Source organism: Vespula pensylvanica, chromosome 2 (genome assembly GCF_014466175.1).
Source record: "Vespula pensylvanica isolate Volc-1 chromosome 2, ASM1446617v1, whole genome shotgun sequence".
Lineage (NCBI taxonomy): Eukaryota > Metazoa > Arthropoda > Insecta > Hymenoptera > Vespidae > Vespula > Vespula pensylvanica.
This window is the reverse complement of record NC_057686.1, coordinates 8,900,581-8,918,648: the sequence shown is the minus strand read 5'-3', so window position 1 is coordinate 8,918,648 and position 18,068 is coordinate 8,900,581. Positions and strand designations below refer to the sequence as shown.

The following is an 18,068-nucleotide window of genomic DNA, read 5'->3' as shown; positions in this document are numbered from 1 at the left end:
CATAAAGTTTAATTAAAAACTTTTTTCATATCATTCGTGTGCGCGAGTTCGCCGTACGAATAAATGGCCCCGTTTCACCCTTTTCTCTTCTCTCGACGTCAATCTCGTCCATCTTCCCCAACCAATTTTTATACACATTTTCGACTTTTATGCAAAAGTAAATATTGTGCAAAATAAAACAGAATGAACACGTGAATTTTTATAAATGTAAATGATACACATATGCATTCATTTAAAATAAAAGTTTTATCTTCTTAATATTTGTAATAATCTCATTCAATTTGAGTATTGTTAATTTTTTAATATTCTTTATCGTTGCGAGCATCATCATTTTAGGAATAGGATACCTAATGAAAGGAATAACCTAACAAAATTGGTCTTTTATTACGAGTATTACAATGAAGGCACTTTTTCTTTGTACAAAGGTGTCTAATTATAAAAAACATTATATTAGATTGTATAGAAAGCATAAACTTTTTGTTCTGCATGAAATAAAACTTCCAGCAAACATATGCTTGTTTTACTTTTGAAGTAATTAAGAATGATCAAAATTAATGTACTTATTAAATAAACTTTTAGACAAGACTATTGATATAAATTGTTAAAGTTTGATAAGTCAAGCATGCATTATCACGCTTTGATCGAATGTTGGCACGTATTTTTGAATATCTAAATTATTAATATTAAATATACTAAATTAGTATATTTGTTATCAGATCTAGATACATTGTGTGACACATTTAACAGTAGTCGCATAGTAACCATATCTTATTACAAATGTTACAATGTATTAATTATAAGAGAAAATTTTTAAATCTCTTTTACAAAAAGAAAATTAAGTGTAATAAAACGTATATAAAAAAAATCATTGGACTACTGTTAAGTGCATATCTTTTGTCGCTTTAAAAACTTAAGATATTAACGCAATTCACACTTCGCAATGAAACAGATATTTCCTATCTCAAATTTCACTCGTTCGATAAATAATTTAATAATTACATAGAAGAGATAAATATACTTTAACAGACTCGTGACAAACGATTGCGCTGTTCGTCCAATAAAATCGATGCCTCGCACATTGTTTTCGCGCTGGTGCGAACCAAAAATAGCAATTGATATTCGTCGGTTATCGTCAAAGGTGCTCGCGTTCTTACCAAAGCGTGGAGAATAGTTGCTCTCTCAAGGTCCAGCCATCTTTGAAGAGCCACTTCCCTTTCGCGCGGTCCACCAAGAGTGACATCGGCTGGACCCCAAAGAGTAAACTCGAGCAAAGATTTTACCTGCCCAATTAATGTTATTGACAACGATAATATAAAAAATATTGATTATTCATTTAAATTTAGATGTATGCGTTAGAATCAAGTTATGCAATGAATTACATCTCAGTAAAAAAGTGTCGAATCGTATTAAATGCATTCAAGAAGCGTACTGTAATAATAAAAACTCCAAGGCAAAAAATTTATTTTGTGTACCTGAGAAAGAGTAACTGCTTTTTCACGTAATAATAATTCCTGCACGAGAGGAAGTCTCTTCGTCAAGTGTAGTTGTTGAAGAGCCACCAAAGCGCACTGACACAAAGAGACCTTTTCTTCTCGTCTGACGTCGCACGTATCCACATTTAATCTGCGGAGCAAGTCGTTTAACAATAGCTGTCATCATTTTGCAACAAGTAAATATTTTCTAAAGGACAAACAGAAAAAAAGAGATTTACCGACCCTTGCAACAAATAAAGTCGATAGCAGACGTCTTTATCTTCTCGACAAAGCATCACGTTGCTCAGGCTTTTCGAGGATTCTTCGATTCCTCGTGCTTGAAGACTTTTCAGGGCGTTAACGAACTGAAGTAAGACGAACGAGGACTCTCTTGTCGCACCTTCGTCTTGGGAATCCTTCGTGGCTAAGCCAAAGGCTTGAACCGTACTCACTTGTAATCGTGGGAAAACCGAGATCGCCGCTGTAAGAGAATTGATCGCATTGTCCGTCAATATATCTTTACTTCAAATATTATTTTCTAAGATCTATTACAAACGATAGCTTATTCAAATGCTTAAGTACGATCTAAAGTATGAATCGATATTAAAATTATGTATTTTTTATGCTCGTAAATTTTTGTAAAGATCAAAAAATAATTTTTCTTTCTTAATATCAGAAATTTCTTTCGACGAGTATTCTTTCTAGGAAATAGAGAATAAATCACCTTCCATGTCCTTGCCGGCGGATAAACTGACTCGCTCGGAGATCTCTTTCGGCACGGTCTCTATGAACTCAATTATTGGCACCAGGTAGAATTCCTTTCGCGACACGTGCATCGCTTGATCGAATGCGATGCACAGGCTGACGTTTTGCTCATTCCAACTAGCCGAGCAGAATATTCGCCTGCCAATGAAAACGGACGTGTTCGTGTCGATGGTGAAATCGCGAAGACGAGGATTCGAATTTTTCAAGGCACGAAGACTTACAGGTACTTGGGTAACTTGGTTCACCTGCAACTGATTTACATTCTTTCGTTATTCTATTTCGTACGAATCGAAAAAGGAAAGAAAAGCTTTGATAATTATTTTTAGAAAATTTACTTGTTCGACAAATTGTGCAAGCGCCTCGTGATTTGCCACGACAACAGCGCCATAATTATCTTCTAGACTTCGATGAACGATGCTACGTCCTCTTCGCTGTCTTAATTGATTCAACCTCAGCTCGTCATCTTTGCTTTTCCAATCTTGATCCTCTTCTGCACCCTGCACGTTCAAGCAATTCATTTTAGAAACAACACTATATGCTTTCCTGTCATATATTATTTGAAACATTCAAAAGGATAATTTCATCACTTTCATCTTAGTAAATCTCTCTATTTTCTCTTCCATTATTCTACGACTATTATCAAATCTATTATTGTTTTTATCTCTCCTCTTTTTGTTAGGATTAACTCGTAAATAGAATTCTATTTTGTGCCGTATATTTTCTTTTTCCTGGCATTCCCGTACACGTTCTACACCCTTCACACAAACAAAAGTTTATTGTGCGCGAAATTCGGTAAAAAAACGAAACGAGATCGGAAAAAGGGTGAAACAAAAGTATACCTCATCACCAGTGTAAAAAGTATACGGTGCGTAAAGCTCGCTTTCGGTTTCACTACCGCAGTAGGGTAACGATGTTGACCTGAGGAAGGGTTGATGATGATGATGATGGTGGTGATGGTGATGGAATTTGAATTCTACGCCTGGATCCATAACACTGCTGTCGGATTTCCGCTTGCAGCTGGGATGATGGGATCCGTTGCCATGACGTAGTTCTAGACTCGAGTCACATTCCGGTGAGCTGGACAAACACTCGTAGACGTGGCTATCGTTCAACGTCTGAAACGAGTTCAAACCTGATGTCTCGTTGTCTATGTCGAGAAAAAGGTATCTATATCACGAAAACATTTCATTCGATTTAATCTTTTACAAAAAACATAATTGAAGCGTATGATTTAAAAAAAGAAAAACGAGAATAAATAATGAACGTTTTCTGAAAAAAATAATTGAAAAAATTACTGAATACTTTGTGGCTGATTTTCATTACCAGCGAATCGGAAGTTGGTGGTGTAATAGTTGCGGTTGTCTCGTAATCGTTTAGACTCAAATTTTGGGACGAAGAGCCATGCTTCTTTATCAAAGGCTGGGATGTTGTTTGGTCCCTCATACTGGCAGTTCTTTGAGGTTTCGAGGGTGCCAGGGCACTGCGTACCTCACCTGTAACATCCTCCGCTGCTGCAGGCACGTCCGCCATCGTCAAGCGCCACGGGTTAGTACCACAAGACACAAGGCATTGTCACAAAACAGGCTAGCTACTACAAGTAACTAGCGTATTAGCCGCATAACGGTCGTACATTCAACACTAATCTATGTATCTCGTGTATATATCTATATATGTATGTATCACATACTCTATATTGCGGAGTAGAACGCAACCCTATTTGGTCGTCAGCAAGAATTAAATGACAAGGCACAGGCACAATGCATCGTGAAATTCTCTTACAATATACAGAAACTTTCTTCAAAAGTCTTTTTTTTTTCTTTTTTTTATTATTATTCTTTTCACAAGTGCATGTGTATGACATGAACAGAGAAATAATGAATTAGTCGTTACATTGACACCGTTATGGCGAATTTGTGATTATCGAAGATGCAAGAGGATTTACAATATATTATCGCATTATTGATATTAATAAAAAACAAAGTTTCAGTTTTTGAAGGTTTCGGATATGAACGGCAGACATAAGTACCGCTTTAAGGATAGCGCTACGATTGAGAAAATTTGGGAGATGTTGAAATTAGCAGACATTCCTTGTACCTAAATATCTAATTCCAGTGAACAAGATGCTGATGTATTTAATCAATGCATGCGGCGTTAATTGCACCCAGCGTCAGTTAGAAGAGCTCTGCGTAACACAAACGCTGTTGTTAAAAGATGGCTCAAAGGCGAAACCGATGATATTTTTTTGCAGATTTTTTTTTTTTTAGACAACATTATCTTGCAAGCTTTAAGCACTTTTACAACGATGTTCCAGTCATCTATTCGTCAAAGGTGTATCGGATCGTCATCTATTCGTCAATCTTATTAACGGATGATTTAAAATACATTGAGAATACTTAAAAAATATAGTTCTTTTAAAGGAAATAAGATTGTTTTGTGCGATATAGATGATATAAAATAATTATATAGGCCAAAGCTACGATCCTAGGTAATCGATATCAAAAACTTGGCTCCATTTTCATTGGCGTTCGGACATCGCGCATTGCGCACCATTTCGCTCTCCCGCTCGATTAATAAATTGCCGAATTGTTTCTACGAAACGAAATGCTACACGCAGAAATGCGAGAACCAAGCGAGATACCTATTATAAAAAGGAGGTAAGAAAGGTGACACGAACGCAACAAAGAAGAACGTCTTGGTTGATTTGGCCAAGGAAAACAAGACTCTGCAATGTCTTTTTCAGGCAAAAATATGTTTATTTAAAAAAACACAAAACGTCAAATAATATTACAGGCTTCTTCGTTATTTTTCTATTTATTTCTTTATCTGTTTCTATTTATTTATTTATCTTTTTATTTTTTATTTTCTTTTCAATTTTTTTTCTTGATCTTCGATGTATTTAAGTATGTACAAGATTCTATGTCGATTACAATACCACGGAAGAACATTATTGCATAAAAAAGAAAATTGATACGCTAGTCTATCTAACAAAAGCCAGCCATTCTCAAACTCTTCTTCGTCGCAAACATCGTCACCATGAAGTGAAAAAAAAAACAGATAGCGTGCATATGCTTTTGATCGTGCTAATCATCGATTTTCGACTTTTAGTATCGTAAAAACACGACATACGACGCATACACATACGTACGTATATATAGATATATTTATGTATGTAGATATAGAATGCATATATATTTATATATATGTGTATATATCTATCACAGAATATTATGAACTATTTTACGTACGAACTCTCTCTCACTAGACATAGTCATTTATCGTTGCGAACTACTAGTAATGGCTTCTTAAGAATAAAAGCGTACGAAGATTAACTCATCTCGCGACACATAAAAAGAACATGGTCGAGTACCGAGAAGAAGAGTGTAGTTTGAACAATAATTTTGTTAAGATCTCGTTCGACTCGAACAATCATTAAGTAAAATAAAAAAAAAACAGTATCGTCGAGATAAAAAATCTACCAATAATAAAAGCGTTTTTCGCATCACTCTTTCGTACGTTTAAGCGGCTAACGCGAGGGATCGTATGAGTATGGCTGTTAACATTCACAGGGTTCGCGTGAAAAGACCACGACGAGTCACATTAGTTACATTGTATAGGTCTGAACTTACCCAGATTCGCGTAAATCAAGTCTGAGCTGGCCGAGGATGCGTTCGACGATTGCCAAGAGGACGGTGCAGTCGTCGTCATTGTCGTCGTCGTCGTCGTCGTCGTCGTCATTTTGCCTACTGATTTTTCGTTTCTATCCGAAAATTGTTGTTTCGTTTCGACACGCGGTGGCGGCGGTCTGATCGGTTTGTTCGACTGATCTGCTCGAGACCAATTCTCCAAAGATTGGTTCCTCGGTGGAGGTGGTGGCTTTCCTGGTCTAACTGTGAACAGACATTCAAGATCTTTATCGGAATTCGCGTCATCCACATTTTTAAAAGGACAGGATATTTGGACGAAAGAAAGAGAGTATAGGAAAAAGTTTTTACGCGTATTGGGACGAATAGAGTTCTACCTTTCCTACTCTTTTTGCAATAGAATTAAATTCCGATCTTTTTAGGGGAAAAAGTACTAATTAGATAAATCAATTGAAAAGAGAGACGTTACGATTGAGAAAGCTTACCAGTCGAAGGATACTGTTGAGAACCATTGGGAGAACGTGTCGTCTTTGTGGCTTCGCTCCTCGAACCGCAGGAATCCGTCTGATCCTCACCGATCCTGCTGATTCTATCGTTTCCCACGACTTCGACTGCAGCACCGTCGAGCTCAAGAGGATGAATGATTTCTAAGCGCAGTTTCGGTTGCGGTGTCGATGGTATTTCATCGAGTCGTGAATTCGAAGCGTGCCCGCTGGTCATGTCGACGTCCTTTCTCGAACCCATTCTGAGAAATCTCTTCAGTGAGAATCTCGATCTACCTCGTTTCTTTCCCTCTCTTGTTTCCGATCCGTTCGTCAAACTATCCTGCGACAAGGATATAGTCCTTCTCGGAGATGCGGAGGACTCATTCGAATGAGAGGAACCAGTTGGATCCGGTGCTTCGCAAACAGCTTTCCTAAACTTTGGGCTACAAGACGAAGCTCTCTCCCTCTTCTCCTTTTCGCGTACAACCGGCGAATCTGATTTCAGATTCGCACCAGGATTTCTCGCAAACAAGCTCGAACTTGTTGGAAGATCCTCCGTAACTTCTGGCGGTCTTGGCGCCATTCTTCTTTTACTGTTTACCAATCGAGTTGGTTCCGAGCCATCTTCTTCTGCATCCGTACCTTCGCCGATATCACGTCCATTCGTTGAAATCGCTTTCTCTTCTTTGGCCGATTCGTAAATAGACGCGCTTGTTCTGTGATTAGCTTGATCGTTTCGTTCCATTTTATCCTTCGTTATTTTGTTCGTTGCAACGGATCGTCCAATGATATTTAAAGAAGAATTCTCTACTTCGCCCTTGGTCATGTATCTCGTTGAATTTGGAATCTGTGACACAACTGTACCTAACATACGTGAAAGAAATCGTCAAAATAATAGCTTATTGATCTATAGAAAATAAACTAATCAACTCTTACCAACCTGTACTCGGAAGTGTCCTGTTAGTAACATTTTGTACCGACGGTGGTGGTAAAACGTAATTAGCGTTGATCCTTTTCACATTGGCACTACTAATATCGCATGTGGGCTCACTTTCCGGTAGAATAGACTTTGGCCCAACGAACGTCGACGGTTTTTGAGGTACCACGGGTTTCGATTTTGCGTCCATACTGACAGAACCATGAAGAAAAGACGGCCTCGGTTCCGTAGCGATTAGAGAGACTTTATCCGTTTCACCTTGAATCAGTGGCCTGGTTTCCATAGGTGGCGGACTCCTTGGTAAAGCCGGTGGTTCCATAATTTCCTCTTCGTCGGCTTTACCATCAGGTTCACCGGCCAATTCGCGACTCTCTTTGAAATTAAATTTTTCTACGGTTGCCTCAGATGAACCTGTTTTTTCTATTTTTTTATCATCTACACCCACAACGGTAATTTTGTTAATCTCTTTACCACGAAGGATTAACGGTCTATCGCTTTCCGCAGCCTCCTCGCATTCTTCGTTTTTTTTCAAAGGTGTCAAGCTCAATTCGATTCCATTCTTCGAACATTCTTTCTCGACGTTCTTCGAAAATTCATAGTTCGAACAATTACTATTATTATTACTTTGTATCAATTGAATCGCGATCTTTGGCTTTTCATTGTCTGTTTTTTTTATAGCTGGACTACGCGAAATATTCGCTAATTTTTTTTCACATTTTACAGCAAACTCTGCGCTATTCGTAGCGTTCTCGAGATTCTTATCAGCGATACTAACAACGGTATTGTCGGTTTCCGTCGATTCGCTTCTCTGTATTACGGATATCAAGTTTGTCGAAGTGATCAACGGCATGTCCATAATCTTCTCCAATTTCGAAGAGTCGGTACTCTGCTCGCGTTTCTCATCTTTCCGATCAACTGTGATCTTCTTCGGTGTCTTCAAGGTAATCTGTGAAAGTCGTATCGTCGATTTAATCAAAAATTTGCTTTTAGTACATTCTTGCATTAACAAATACACGTAACAATGAATGACGGTGACTATTGATATATCTCATTGACTTCACAAACGAAGATATGAAGAGTAATGGAACAATTTACGTAATACCTGTTAACTCATAATGATGAAAAATAATTGAGCCGACATAGTATATAAAGTTAAAACATTACTTGCGTTTTCCGGTGCAACAAGAAAATATAGATCTCAACCTGTTCCAACACAACCACTTCTAATGTGTACGGGTCAATCGAGCAATGTTCGACCGACCGAGTGAAAAGCAGTATAGAATCGAAACGATATCTTACTGCGTCAACTTCACTTGACAAAGATATAATAAAAAAGATTGATTATATTTCTAAATATGTTTATATTTTTCATATACAATTGACATTTAAAAATTTCATAATTATGAACATCCTTCGGTTCGACTCACCTCATTTTTCGAGTCCATCGAGTTATTAAGAGTGGCGGATTTAGTGACATTCGAAAAACCATTCACGGTGATCTTGCGATCACTTGGCCTTTTAGCAGTCGGTAAAGATTCATCTCCACCGAAAGGAGTAACGGATACCAAGAGCGTCGTTTTTCTCCCATCGGCGTCCTTTTGAATCCTACCGAGCATCAATGAAGCGAATGTTCTTGTCGATGCTGCCGCAGTCGTTGAGGATTTGTTCATTTCGTTTGTAGGAATGATTTCGCTAAGATTCGCAGTAACGGTATTGAAGTTTGTATTGGCGCGGGTTAGATTGCTCAAAGCACGTTCCTCCTCACTGTCCGGTATCGCATCTTCTTCCGCGTTCAGAGAGTCCACAAGCACTTGCTCGACGTCCTCCTCATCGTCGGATAGAAAGTCATCACCGCCATAACCAATCACCTCCGTTAGGGATTCCGGAAAAGCCACGTTCTTTTTCCTTTGATCCTTTTGCATCGACTCTTTTACTCTCAGGATACTCTGGAGATTACATGAAAATAAGAAAAAGATCATTAAACGATTTAACACGATGTCACGAAATTATATTAGATCTTATTCCTTTCCTTTAATAATAAGAGAAAACTTTTCGAGGAAGAAATTGGTTCATGTAATGATAAAATGAGAAAAGATATATAAATTTTCTCATACTTCTTTGATTATATTTTAATCGTATTTCAAGTATAATCGTATTGATATCGTCGATTGCGTAACAGCGGATTTTCATGCGGAAAACTGGATAATAATTTGAAATCTCATTAGAGAGATCGCGAATCGCCAGACTTTAACGTACTATACGGGCAAAGTGCCCATACGCTTTTCCCACGGTATGCGATTCAGTTAATAACTTATCTAGACGTTTTATGAAACTCAATAAAAATCTAACAATGACGTACGACTAAAAATTCTTGCCGGAATCGGAGCAGTTTCAGTCTTTAAATTTATTCTTGTCATTAGCAACGTAGACTTTATGGCTGATTAGAGTCGAAAGAAAATCTTGTTAGAAAGTCGGATGGAGCATCGCCCACGATATACGTAATACGGCTATTCGCCTTATCGCAGGAAATGAAAGTTTGGTTCGACTTAAAATCCATGGCGTGACCACTGATGATATCTGCCAAAAGAGAGTAACTTTTCCTTAAAGTTTTCTCCCACAGGGAAGCCAATAAAATTTGACTTTGATCAAGAGACACCATCTTCCTCTCTTTTTTTACGTTTATCAGTACTACTGCAATCGTAAAAATCGCGAAAGGACACTCGATCGAACTTTATTTGCAGTTCCATTTATGAATTAAACGGTATTTTCCACGAAATCCATTAGAACTTCGTAATTTCTCTATAATTGTGTAGCAGTTGAGAGGTAAATCGAGGGTAAATTTCGCATTAATGTCGATTTTAATTCCACGTCGGCCTCGAGCGTACGACGAACGCTTTCACGATGGCCATACACTCACAACTACGTAACTATATAGATACTTACAGTTAGAGTAGTATATGAAAAAAAGATGGGAACTCGCTCGGCCTGTTGCTTTTTTAAAGTTTTCTAACGCATACGCGCGCGAACTACAACAATCCGATGTATATGTATGAGATACTGATTTTAAACGAGACTCTTCACTTGGACGACCCACTTCCAGTGAGTTTACACTCGCAACACACAACCCTTGCTAGTAGCAACGGCCTCGGTTAACGAACGGAAGGTGTATTTCGAGACGAGATTCGATTTTACAATTCTTCTTGTTACGAGTTTTATCGACCATTTAATTACATCGTCGCAACTATTTTAACTCATCGTAACGTTTTAACGTTTTCTATGTAACTCTCCGATTCAATTTTCGTTTTATCGATCTATGTAATTATTGCGATAATTTTCAATACGTCTTGCATGATAACGAACATTTATTAGCGAGTTATGCCGATTCCGCTATTAGCAAGTGCTTGTCTTTTCCCCGCGTTTCATTACCAATCCCGTTTACTCGAGTGCTCGTTCCAACGATGGCCGGACGCGACAGGTGCCAGGAATACGCCAAGTTTTTCCGGTTATTCGTCCAAGCATTTATGAATTGCGAGCAACCCAGTTTTCAGTTGGCACGATCGTTAATACTCTCGATCGTCGACCTTGTACTGGTCGATCGAACGGTATACACGGCCTGATACATCGAGGCTGTCGAATTAAAACGAGCAGCTCTCTCACTCTCGAAAATAAAAAACAACGCTCACGACGTAGCTACCTGGAGCTTGAAACTGTCGGCCTTTAGATTGGAGGAAGCCTTTTCGATGTTGAACCTTAGTGCGTCCTCGTTCGATGTGTGTTCCTCTCTCGGTTTGAAGCAATTCGAACAGAGCTCCTTCTTCCAAGCGTTCTGCACGAAGCGATTGCATTGTGCGGACATCGTTGCTTCACTGCAGCGACAGCGAAAGTCCCGTTACATCATCGTCTCTGAAAGGAAAGAGGCGAATTAGCGATCGTTCGGCTCTCGATACGCAGTCGTCTATACTCTTTACCATTCTCCAAAACGACTCTGTTGCATGTTTCATTTAGTTTTGGTGCACGTACAGATTGCATCTACAATTTTGTGAAACTGTACGTGTCTAGGCTGCTTTAAACTTCAGTGAATAAATAATAACGATCAAACAACGAATAGGAACGTAAAGATATTTCGTATAAAATAAGACCGACAAGATGATCGTAAAATTCGAAATTCACGATCATTCAGAATGAACCAATGAATCCTTCTTGTTACAAATAAAATAGAATCAATTCTCTTTGGATTCGAGAGAAATGGGAGGATAGTTCTAACGTGAAAGAATAACGCTATACGGATATCTCCGCAAGTACATATTTATCGAAGAGAAAGAGTAAAGAAAGAAAAGGGGTAGAAAGAAGATAAAGATACGCTGCTGCTTCTCCGATACGCGATGCGAATTCCATGTGTTCCTATTTCGGCGGCCTCACATAGTTCGATCCAGACGATGCCTCCTCCGTCTATTCGTCTCTTTCGAAATCATCTCTCGCTCTCACACACACACACACAGACACAGACACACGCTTAACTCATTAACATCTCTATTGTTGTAAACGGCGATGTATCTTTTGCAGTTTCAAACTGTCGTGTTCCTTGTCAGCCTCATGTTCCAACTCCATCACAAATCCTTCAATTTAGGATTTATTCTTTAGCTATTTATAATATGCTTTTCGCAATTCATTCGATCATGTCGATAAAAAGTGAAAACGTAGAGTCACTTTACACTCCACTAATATTTTTGTCGATTCAGTGCTGACGAAAATGATAATATAAACCAGTTGCGTTGTAAGCAAATCGTTTTGATAGTCGAAACATTATCATATACCGGCATCGATCGAAGCGCTTCTCGGTTACATGCCGGAACGCTGACCTCGGAAATATTTCCTTTCGCCAGAAAAAGTGATGTGGCATTTCTTAAGCATAATACGCAAGCAACAATACTTCGTTGAACTTCAACACGTCTGTACCTCGCCGCTTTTGCGTTCGACTTTCTTGTAGAAAATACATTGTATCTACTAAAAAATAACCTAGTTATTTGTTTATTTATTTTTAGCTCTATTCTTAGATCATGTAAATATCACGGTCAAGTAGTTTTTATTGCGAAACTAAATAATTTCTCTTCGTTTATCGTGTTTAAACATGAGATACCTATGAGTTGGAGAAAGAGAAAGACGGGAGTAGTAGGGCAGAGAAAGAGAAAAATAGAAGACACGATAGTTGACGATTCGTTTCATAGGCTTCAAACCAAGCGTCTCGTCTACGTTTCCCTGTCGACAGCAGCCACCGTGAATGCAATCAGGACAATTGACCTGAGCTGCTCGCTCGACTGAGTAATTGCCTCACTTCCGGTTCTCGCTTTTATTCCTCCGACCTGCTTGCCAGATCGACTCCCGCCATTGACGAGCGATACGCGAGTACCGATTCTCTTTTGAGAAACGAACGAGCTTGCAAATCATTAAAGATAGCAAAGAAGAAAGATATGTTTTAACGTACTGACTTTTAAACTAATTTAACGTAAATTCGCACATTCATCTAATGTATTTTATAATTTCTTGAAGATGAAATATAGAGAAAAATTTATTATTGAGTTAGAATTAGTGACTGCTGGATTAAGTATTGGAAAGTAACATAAAATTGACGATAAACTGTTATTTCCTTCGCAGACTGCTTTCTCTAAAAATTAAGTATCAAAAATGATCGAGTCGAAGATGGTTTTTATTCATCGTGTGCAAGAACATGTTACACCAATCAAATTAATTACCGTTTTGCCAATTCCCCCTTAACGATTCGTACGTCGTGAGCCATGACGTAGAATCGATAAACGGAGCGAAAGAGAGAGAGAGAGAGAGAGAAAGAGAGAGAGAGAGAGAGAGAGAGAGAGAGAGAGAGAGATAGATGCGAAGGTCGGTTTCTATGACTACTAGAATTATGTCACGTTCCGCTATATATCCGGAAATACAAGTCACGCGAAATCCAACGGAGCGCGTTTTCGGAATCCATGAAGAATTTCTTGTTACCGATACGCATGCCAATTTTGATAAAAATGCACTGGAGAACGGAAAATCGTATTCGTGAACACATTCTCTTCTTCTCTTTCTTCCTATTTATTTTACATTCTTATACTCTTTTCCTTTTTTAATCGCATAGCAGTATTTATTTTCTATTATTTTATATTTTTACTTATTCAACCATACCGAATTATTCAAATACAATAAATTTCTTTCCGTCTGTATTTATTTTTTTCTTTTCTCCACTCGGTATCTCCTTTTTAGCAGTTCGTCAAGGACAGAAAATCGGGTAGTAACGTCGCATTATCATGCACGAGTTGCAAGTGCTCCGGCTAAGAATAAAGTACCGTTCGCAATCTCGATGATCCGTTACATCCCCCACGTTCCATCGAATACGAAGAGGTTTCGCATTAAGAGCGAAATCTTTTATTACCACGTTCAAAAGATTACGATTACTGTTTCGTAAATTAAATTTTATACTTGAAACTTGATTATTTTACCTGTTATTCGTTATCATTATAACTCATTTAAAAATACTTAAGATTTAAAACATTTCATTAATACCACGGAAACCTGATCTATTACTTGTATATATCTCAATATATTGGTGTTGCACACACAACATACATTAAAATGAATATACTCATCTACCTATTTATTTTGAAACTTAACTTGAACTGGACCGGATTTGAACCAAACAGGATGAATGAGAAAAGAAGGCCGAGGCCAACGATCTCATCGGAACATCTTTCTTGGAGCCTATTAACGCGAGCAACGCGTCGCAATATTTTGACAGTCACGTTGTTAACGAGTTACAAATACACTTCCGAAGTTAACAGTACTCGAGAAATGGCCTAACTGGAGACGATCTTTATCCATTTTATTTTATGATCTTGGTAGATACAATAAGGAACAATAACGAGCGATATTTCTAAGAAAAATTATATCTAGAATACGTAAAGTAAGTAGGTATATGAGAAAAGAGAAACTATAAAATATGGATACGGTTATCAACACATAAGTTATAATTGCTTTTCACTATAATACCTACGTGTACATTAAACGAAGCGTTCTCGACAAATGAACACACACATGTTTAACCAAGCGTTTACGATCAGACCGTGAGATCTCGATTCTCTTTGCGCCGCTCATAATCGTCATCTCGATCGGAGCAGACGCGTGCGCTTTATCGTTCAACGTTATCGCCCGAACCGAGGATTACGAGAAGCATACGCTCGAAATTAGTTATGGTGTATTTCTGGTAAGAATAGCCATGAAAAGCAACTTCGTTTAACTTGCTCACCAAGAAAGAGAAAAAGAGAAAGAAAGAGTTTCTCTCTGCATTTCGCACGCTTCAAGAGATCAAAGCCAGCCGCTTCTACGTATTTGGTTTAAAAGTACTGGAAAGGGTACTCAACCACCGACAGTTCTTACCTTCTAAAATGAACTCTCGAAACTTTAATACACTCGATGTACCAGAGCATCGTTTCGTTCTTTATTTATATTACTACGCTTAAATCGTCGGATAATCTATTTCCTCTCTAACTTTTTTCTCTTAAAGCTGTAATTTCCAAGATAACATATTCACATAAACTTTTGATAAGAGATGCATTTGAATAGGAAAAAGAATATTTATCGAAAACGAATGATTCCTTTGACGCGTCCTATATCCGCCTTGCAGGCTTTCTTCCTTCCAGCCTCTTTACCTTCCGTCTCGCGCACCGTCTCGTTTTCTTGGTCTCAACGACCGGAAAGGCGGACCTTCTCGACGCATTCCAGAAAGATGACGTGGCCGAAGTACTCAAGAAAACGCGTTTGATCGTACATTCCCTTCTGAATGCGAGCCCTTCCCTTTTCTCTCTCACTCTCTCTTTCACCAAGCGATTAAAAATAATGTTATTATTGAATAATCACAATCGAATAAGTTCCAAGATCTATCTGCTTGACTACAAAGTATAACGTATGATGAAAAAGGGAGAGAATATAAATATTTTAAATGTGGAGTTGGGAACGTCAACGGAATTTACGCTTTTATAGACCGTTTTCATTTCCCACGATGCAATGAAACACGACGGATAAACGAGAAGCGGACGAACGAATTACTGGCTCGTGCAGTGAACTTGACTCCGGACATACGTACGAGAAAAGAACGGTAGTAGGAAAAAGAGAAAGAAAAAAGAAAGTTCAACACGTAACCGTCGGAAAAAAACGAACGAAGAAATAGAAGGAAAGAAGAAAAACAGAGAAAGAAAGAGAGAAAGAGAGAGAGAGAGAGAGAGAGAGAGAGAGAGAGAGAGAGAGAAAGAGAGAAAGAGAAACAGAAATAAAAAGAAAGGAAGAAAGATAGAGAACAAAGCGGAGAAAATTCATATACGATCCCGCTATTGTGCGGATCGCTTCTCCTCGTTCCCTCGCCGTAATTACTGTTAGCCTTCCATTCAATTGCGAGCATTAAAGCTAGTCATGCCTAACAGTACGGCGTCTGGGAATCTCGTGTGATACGTGTCACGTGTAAAAAGATAGAAAAAGAGACAGAAAGAGAGAGAAAGAGAGAGAGAAAATATTGGAACGAATACCAGAAGTTTTTTTTTACGAACGAATTTGCGTCGCTGATAGTGTCGGGTATTAACTGCTTGCTACTTGCGACGCGTCACTTATCCGATAAAAGACAAAGAGAGCCGTTTTTTCAAAAAATAATCAAAGAAAAACGAAAATGGCAAGATAGCGTGTCGGATGACGTACTGTTTCCAGATTTAGACTTCTTTTCTATTATACGACGTTCAAAGAAAGGCTGCGAGTAAGTCGGAAGATCGTCGACATTTTTATTGCGAGCAGATCCGCGATCTCGAAAGAAAAATATTTGTTTATTCTTGTCGCCGATGACTGTGCTCGTCGGTGGGCTCATCGTATTAAATGATAATTATGATTAATAAATGACACGTAAATTATTTCTGTGTTTGCATGATCGTAGAATAAGTGGTGTGATCGTTGTAACGCAAAGAAAGTCTAAAGTTCTAATTCCAAAGTCACGATTTTATTCTAGTCGCGTCCGTATTGAATGAATGAATAAACGAAGAGAAACGTAAGTAGCATTGGACCGCGAAACGATTTCGTAGATATTTTATTTGGGTATACCGTTCGTGAAACGAATTCCCTCCGAATAAAGCTCCCGACACTCCAGAGATTCATAGTCGCACATTTACAAGAGAGAGCTCGTCGTTGATCGAACGACGCGATCGTGTGCAACTGTAGCCGGTGGAGAGTATACATCGCACTCGACTCCAATTGCAAGAGAAGCAAGGTATAACCTTCCTTCCACCGACCACTAAAATTCCATCCCAAGGTGACGCTTTTTGCATGCTTCTTGCTCTACCCGACGAATCGTACTTACGATGAAAATTATCCGTGAGTACTGCGACGCCAGTTAAACCTGACGCAACGATATTTCTACTTTCTCCTCAGAGACTAGCAAATAGCAAGAGGCGAAGCATTCGACGTGAAAATAACTAGAGATTTTTCTTTCTCTCGTTAAATTCAGAATGAACTAACGTTTGTATACAAATTATCCTGACTTACATTTTACGTACTTCCGTCACGATTATTTTTTTTTTTTTTTATACAAATATCAATAAATTTTTGAAATAGTATTTTCTAAAACTTGAGTTGTTAAAGTTTTTAGAGTAATACAATTATCTTAAGGAACTTCCTAAGAACTTCCTTTTCTTCGATGGTGTAGCCTATGATAAAAGACTAGGAGAATATTGCCAAGTATCGTAAAACTTTATTAAGCGGATAGAAAGTACAAGTGCTCTACGCATATTAACTTATTCTCTTTTCTTGCACTACTCTCTTTTCTTTTTACACAGTACTAAAAATGAAAATGGAAGGTGAAACAATGAAAACGTACAAGAAAAGGTACAAGGCTCTGCATTTCGAATGAACGCGTTGAAAATCAAAGTAAAGGAATGTGTCCAATTGTTGAACGATCCTTTCATCATCAAATATTACATTAAAATACGTGATAACGTACTAACTTGAAAATAATTTCTCGAAAGAAAATAAACTCGATGATAGATCGATTATATAGATATATCTCGCCTAGTTCTTTGATTATTTTTCATTAAGATAAACTTACTTTTTTCTAGTAACTAGCAACGTACCGACCGGCGAATTAAAATCAAATTGAGAATGATCGATTCGAACAAAGCTTCTTCCAAGATCCCAAAAACAAAGGGACGAGTTCACACGTCGTTAATGACCGATATAAATCGCAAGTAGATATGCGATAGCGAGTGGAAAATTCAAGCGTCGCTTTTGCGACGCTTGCATTTCAAACCGGTTTGAAATTACATACCGAAACCGCAATATTTTTGAGCATACCGCATGAGAACAGAGAACTCGCGTTAAAAGCAAGAACGTAAACCGGATCCATGCTAGAATATTTAATTTTTGTGACTAGAAAATGCAATTGATAAAAAGGCGAAACGATGCCTGCTAGACTCTCTATCTCACTGAACGATCTACAATTAATAATCTATGCCGAATAATGAAAGGATAAATAACGATCGAAGAATATAATATAAATTGCAACGCGTTCATTCACTATCTCTCAATCGTCGAAACGTTAACGAAGCGATTTCAAAAATTAATTACATGATAAATCCACACGAAGAATATATAAAAAGAGAAAACAAGAAAAGAAAGTATATGTTCTCTCAAATCTTACATAGGAATAAATACGTATTTTGATTAAAATACTAGAATTTATTGA

At 38.0% G+C, this 18,068-nt stretch overlaps 1 protein-coding gene across 3 annotated transcripts in view; it reads right to left on the bottom strand.

The window, feature by feature from the left end:
- Nucleotides 1-365: 365 nt before the first annotated feature.
- The window catches only part of LOC122627270 (serine-rich adhesin for platelets), a 42,466-nt gene continuing 24,763 nt past the window's right edge, over nt 366-18,068 (bottom strand). Inside the window, exons 2-13 of one of the 3 annotated variants that reach the window (XM_043808308.1) lie at nt 10,995-11,203; nt 8,728-9,246; nt 7,304-8,246; nt 6,364-7,227; nt 5,864-6,124; nt 3,561-3,748; nt 3,077-3,352; nt 2,573-2,734; nt 2,197-2,500; nt 1,716-1,953; nt 1,473-1,623; nt 366-1,280 (exon numbers count right to left, since the gene is read on the bottom strand). In XM_043808308.1, the coding sequence (XP_043664243.1) occupies nt 1,020-1,280; nt 1,473-1,623; nt 1,716-1,953; nt 2,197-2,500; nt 2,573-2,734; nt 3,077-3,352; nt 3,561-3,748; nt 5,864-6,124; nt 6,364-7,227; nt 7,304-8,246; nt 8,728-9,246; nt 10,995-11,156 (4,329 nt within the window). In that variant the 5' untranslated portion in view covers nt 11,157-11,203 and the 3' untranslated portion in view covers nt 366-1,019. The remainder of the gene's footprint in view (nt 1,281-1,472; nt 1,624-1,715; nt 1,954-2,196; nt 2,501-2,572; nt 2,735-3,076; nt 3,353-3,560; nt 3,749-5,863; nt 6,125-6,363; nt 7,228-7,303; nt 8,247-8,727; nt 9,247-10,994; nt 11,204-18,068) is intronic. The other 2 variants (XM_043808310.1, XM_043808309.1) reach the window with 2 other exon arrangements.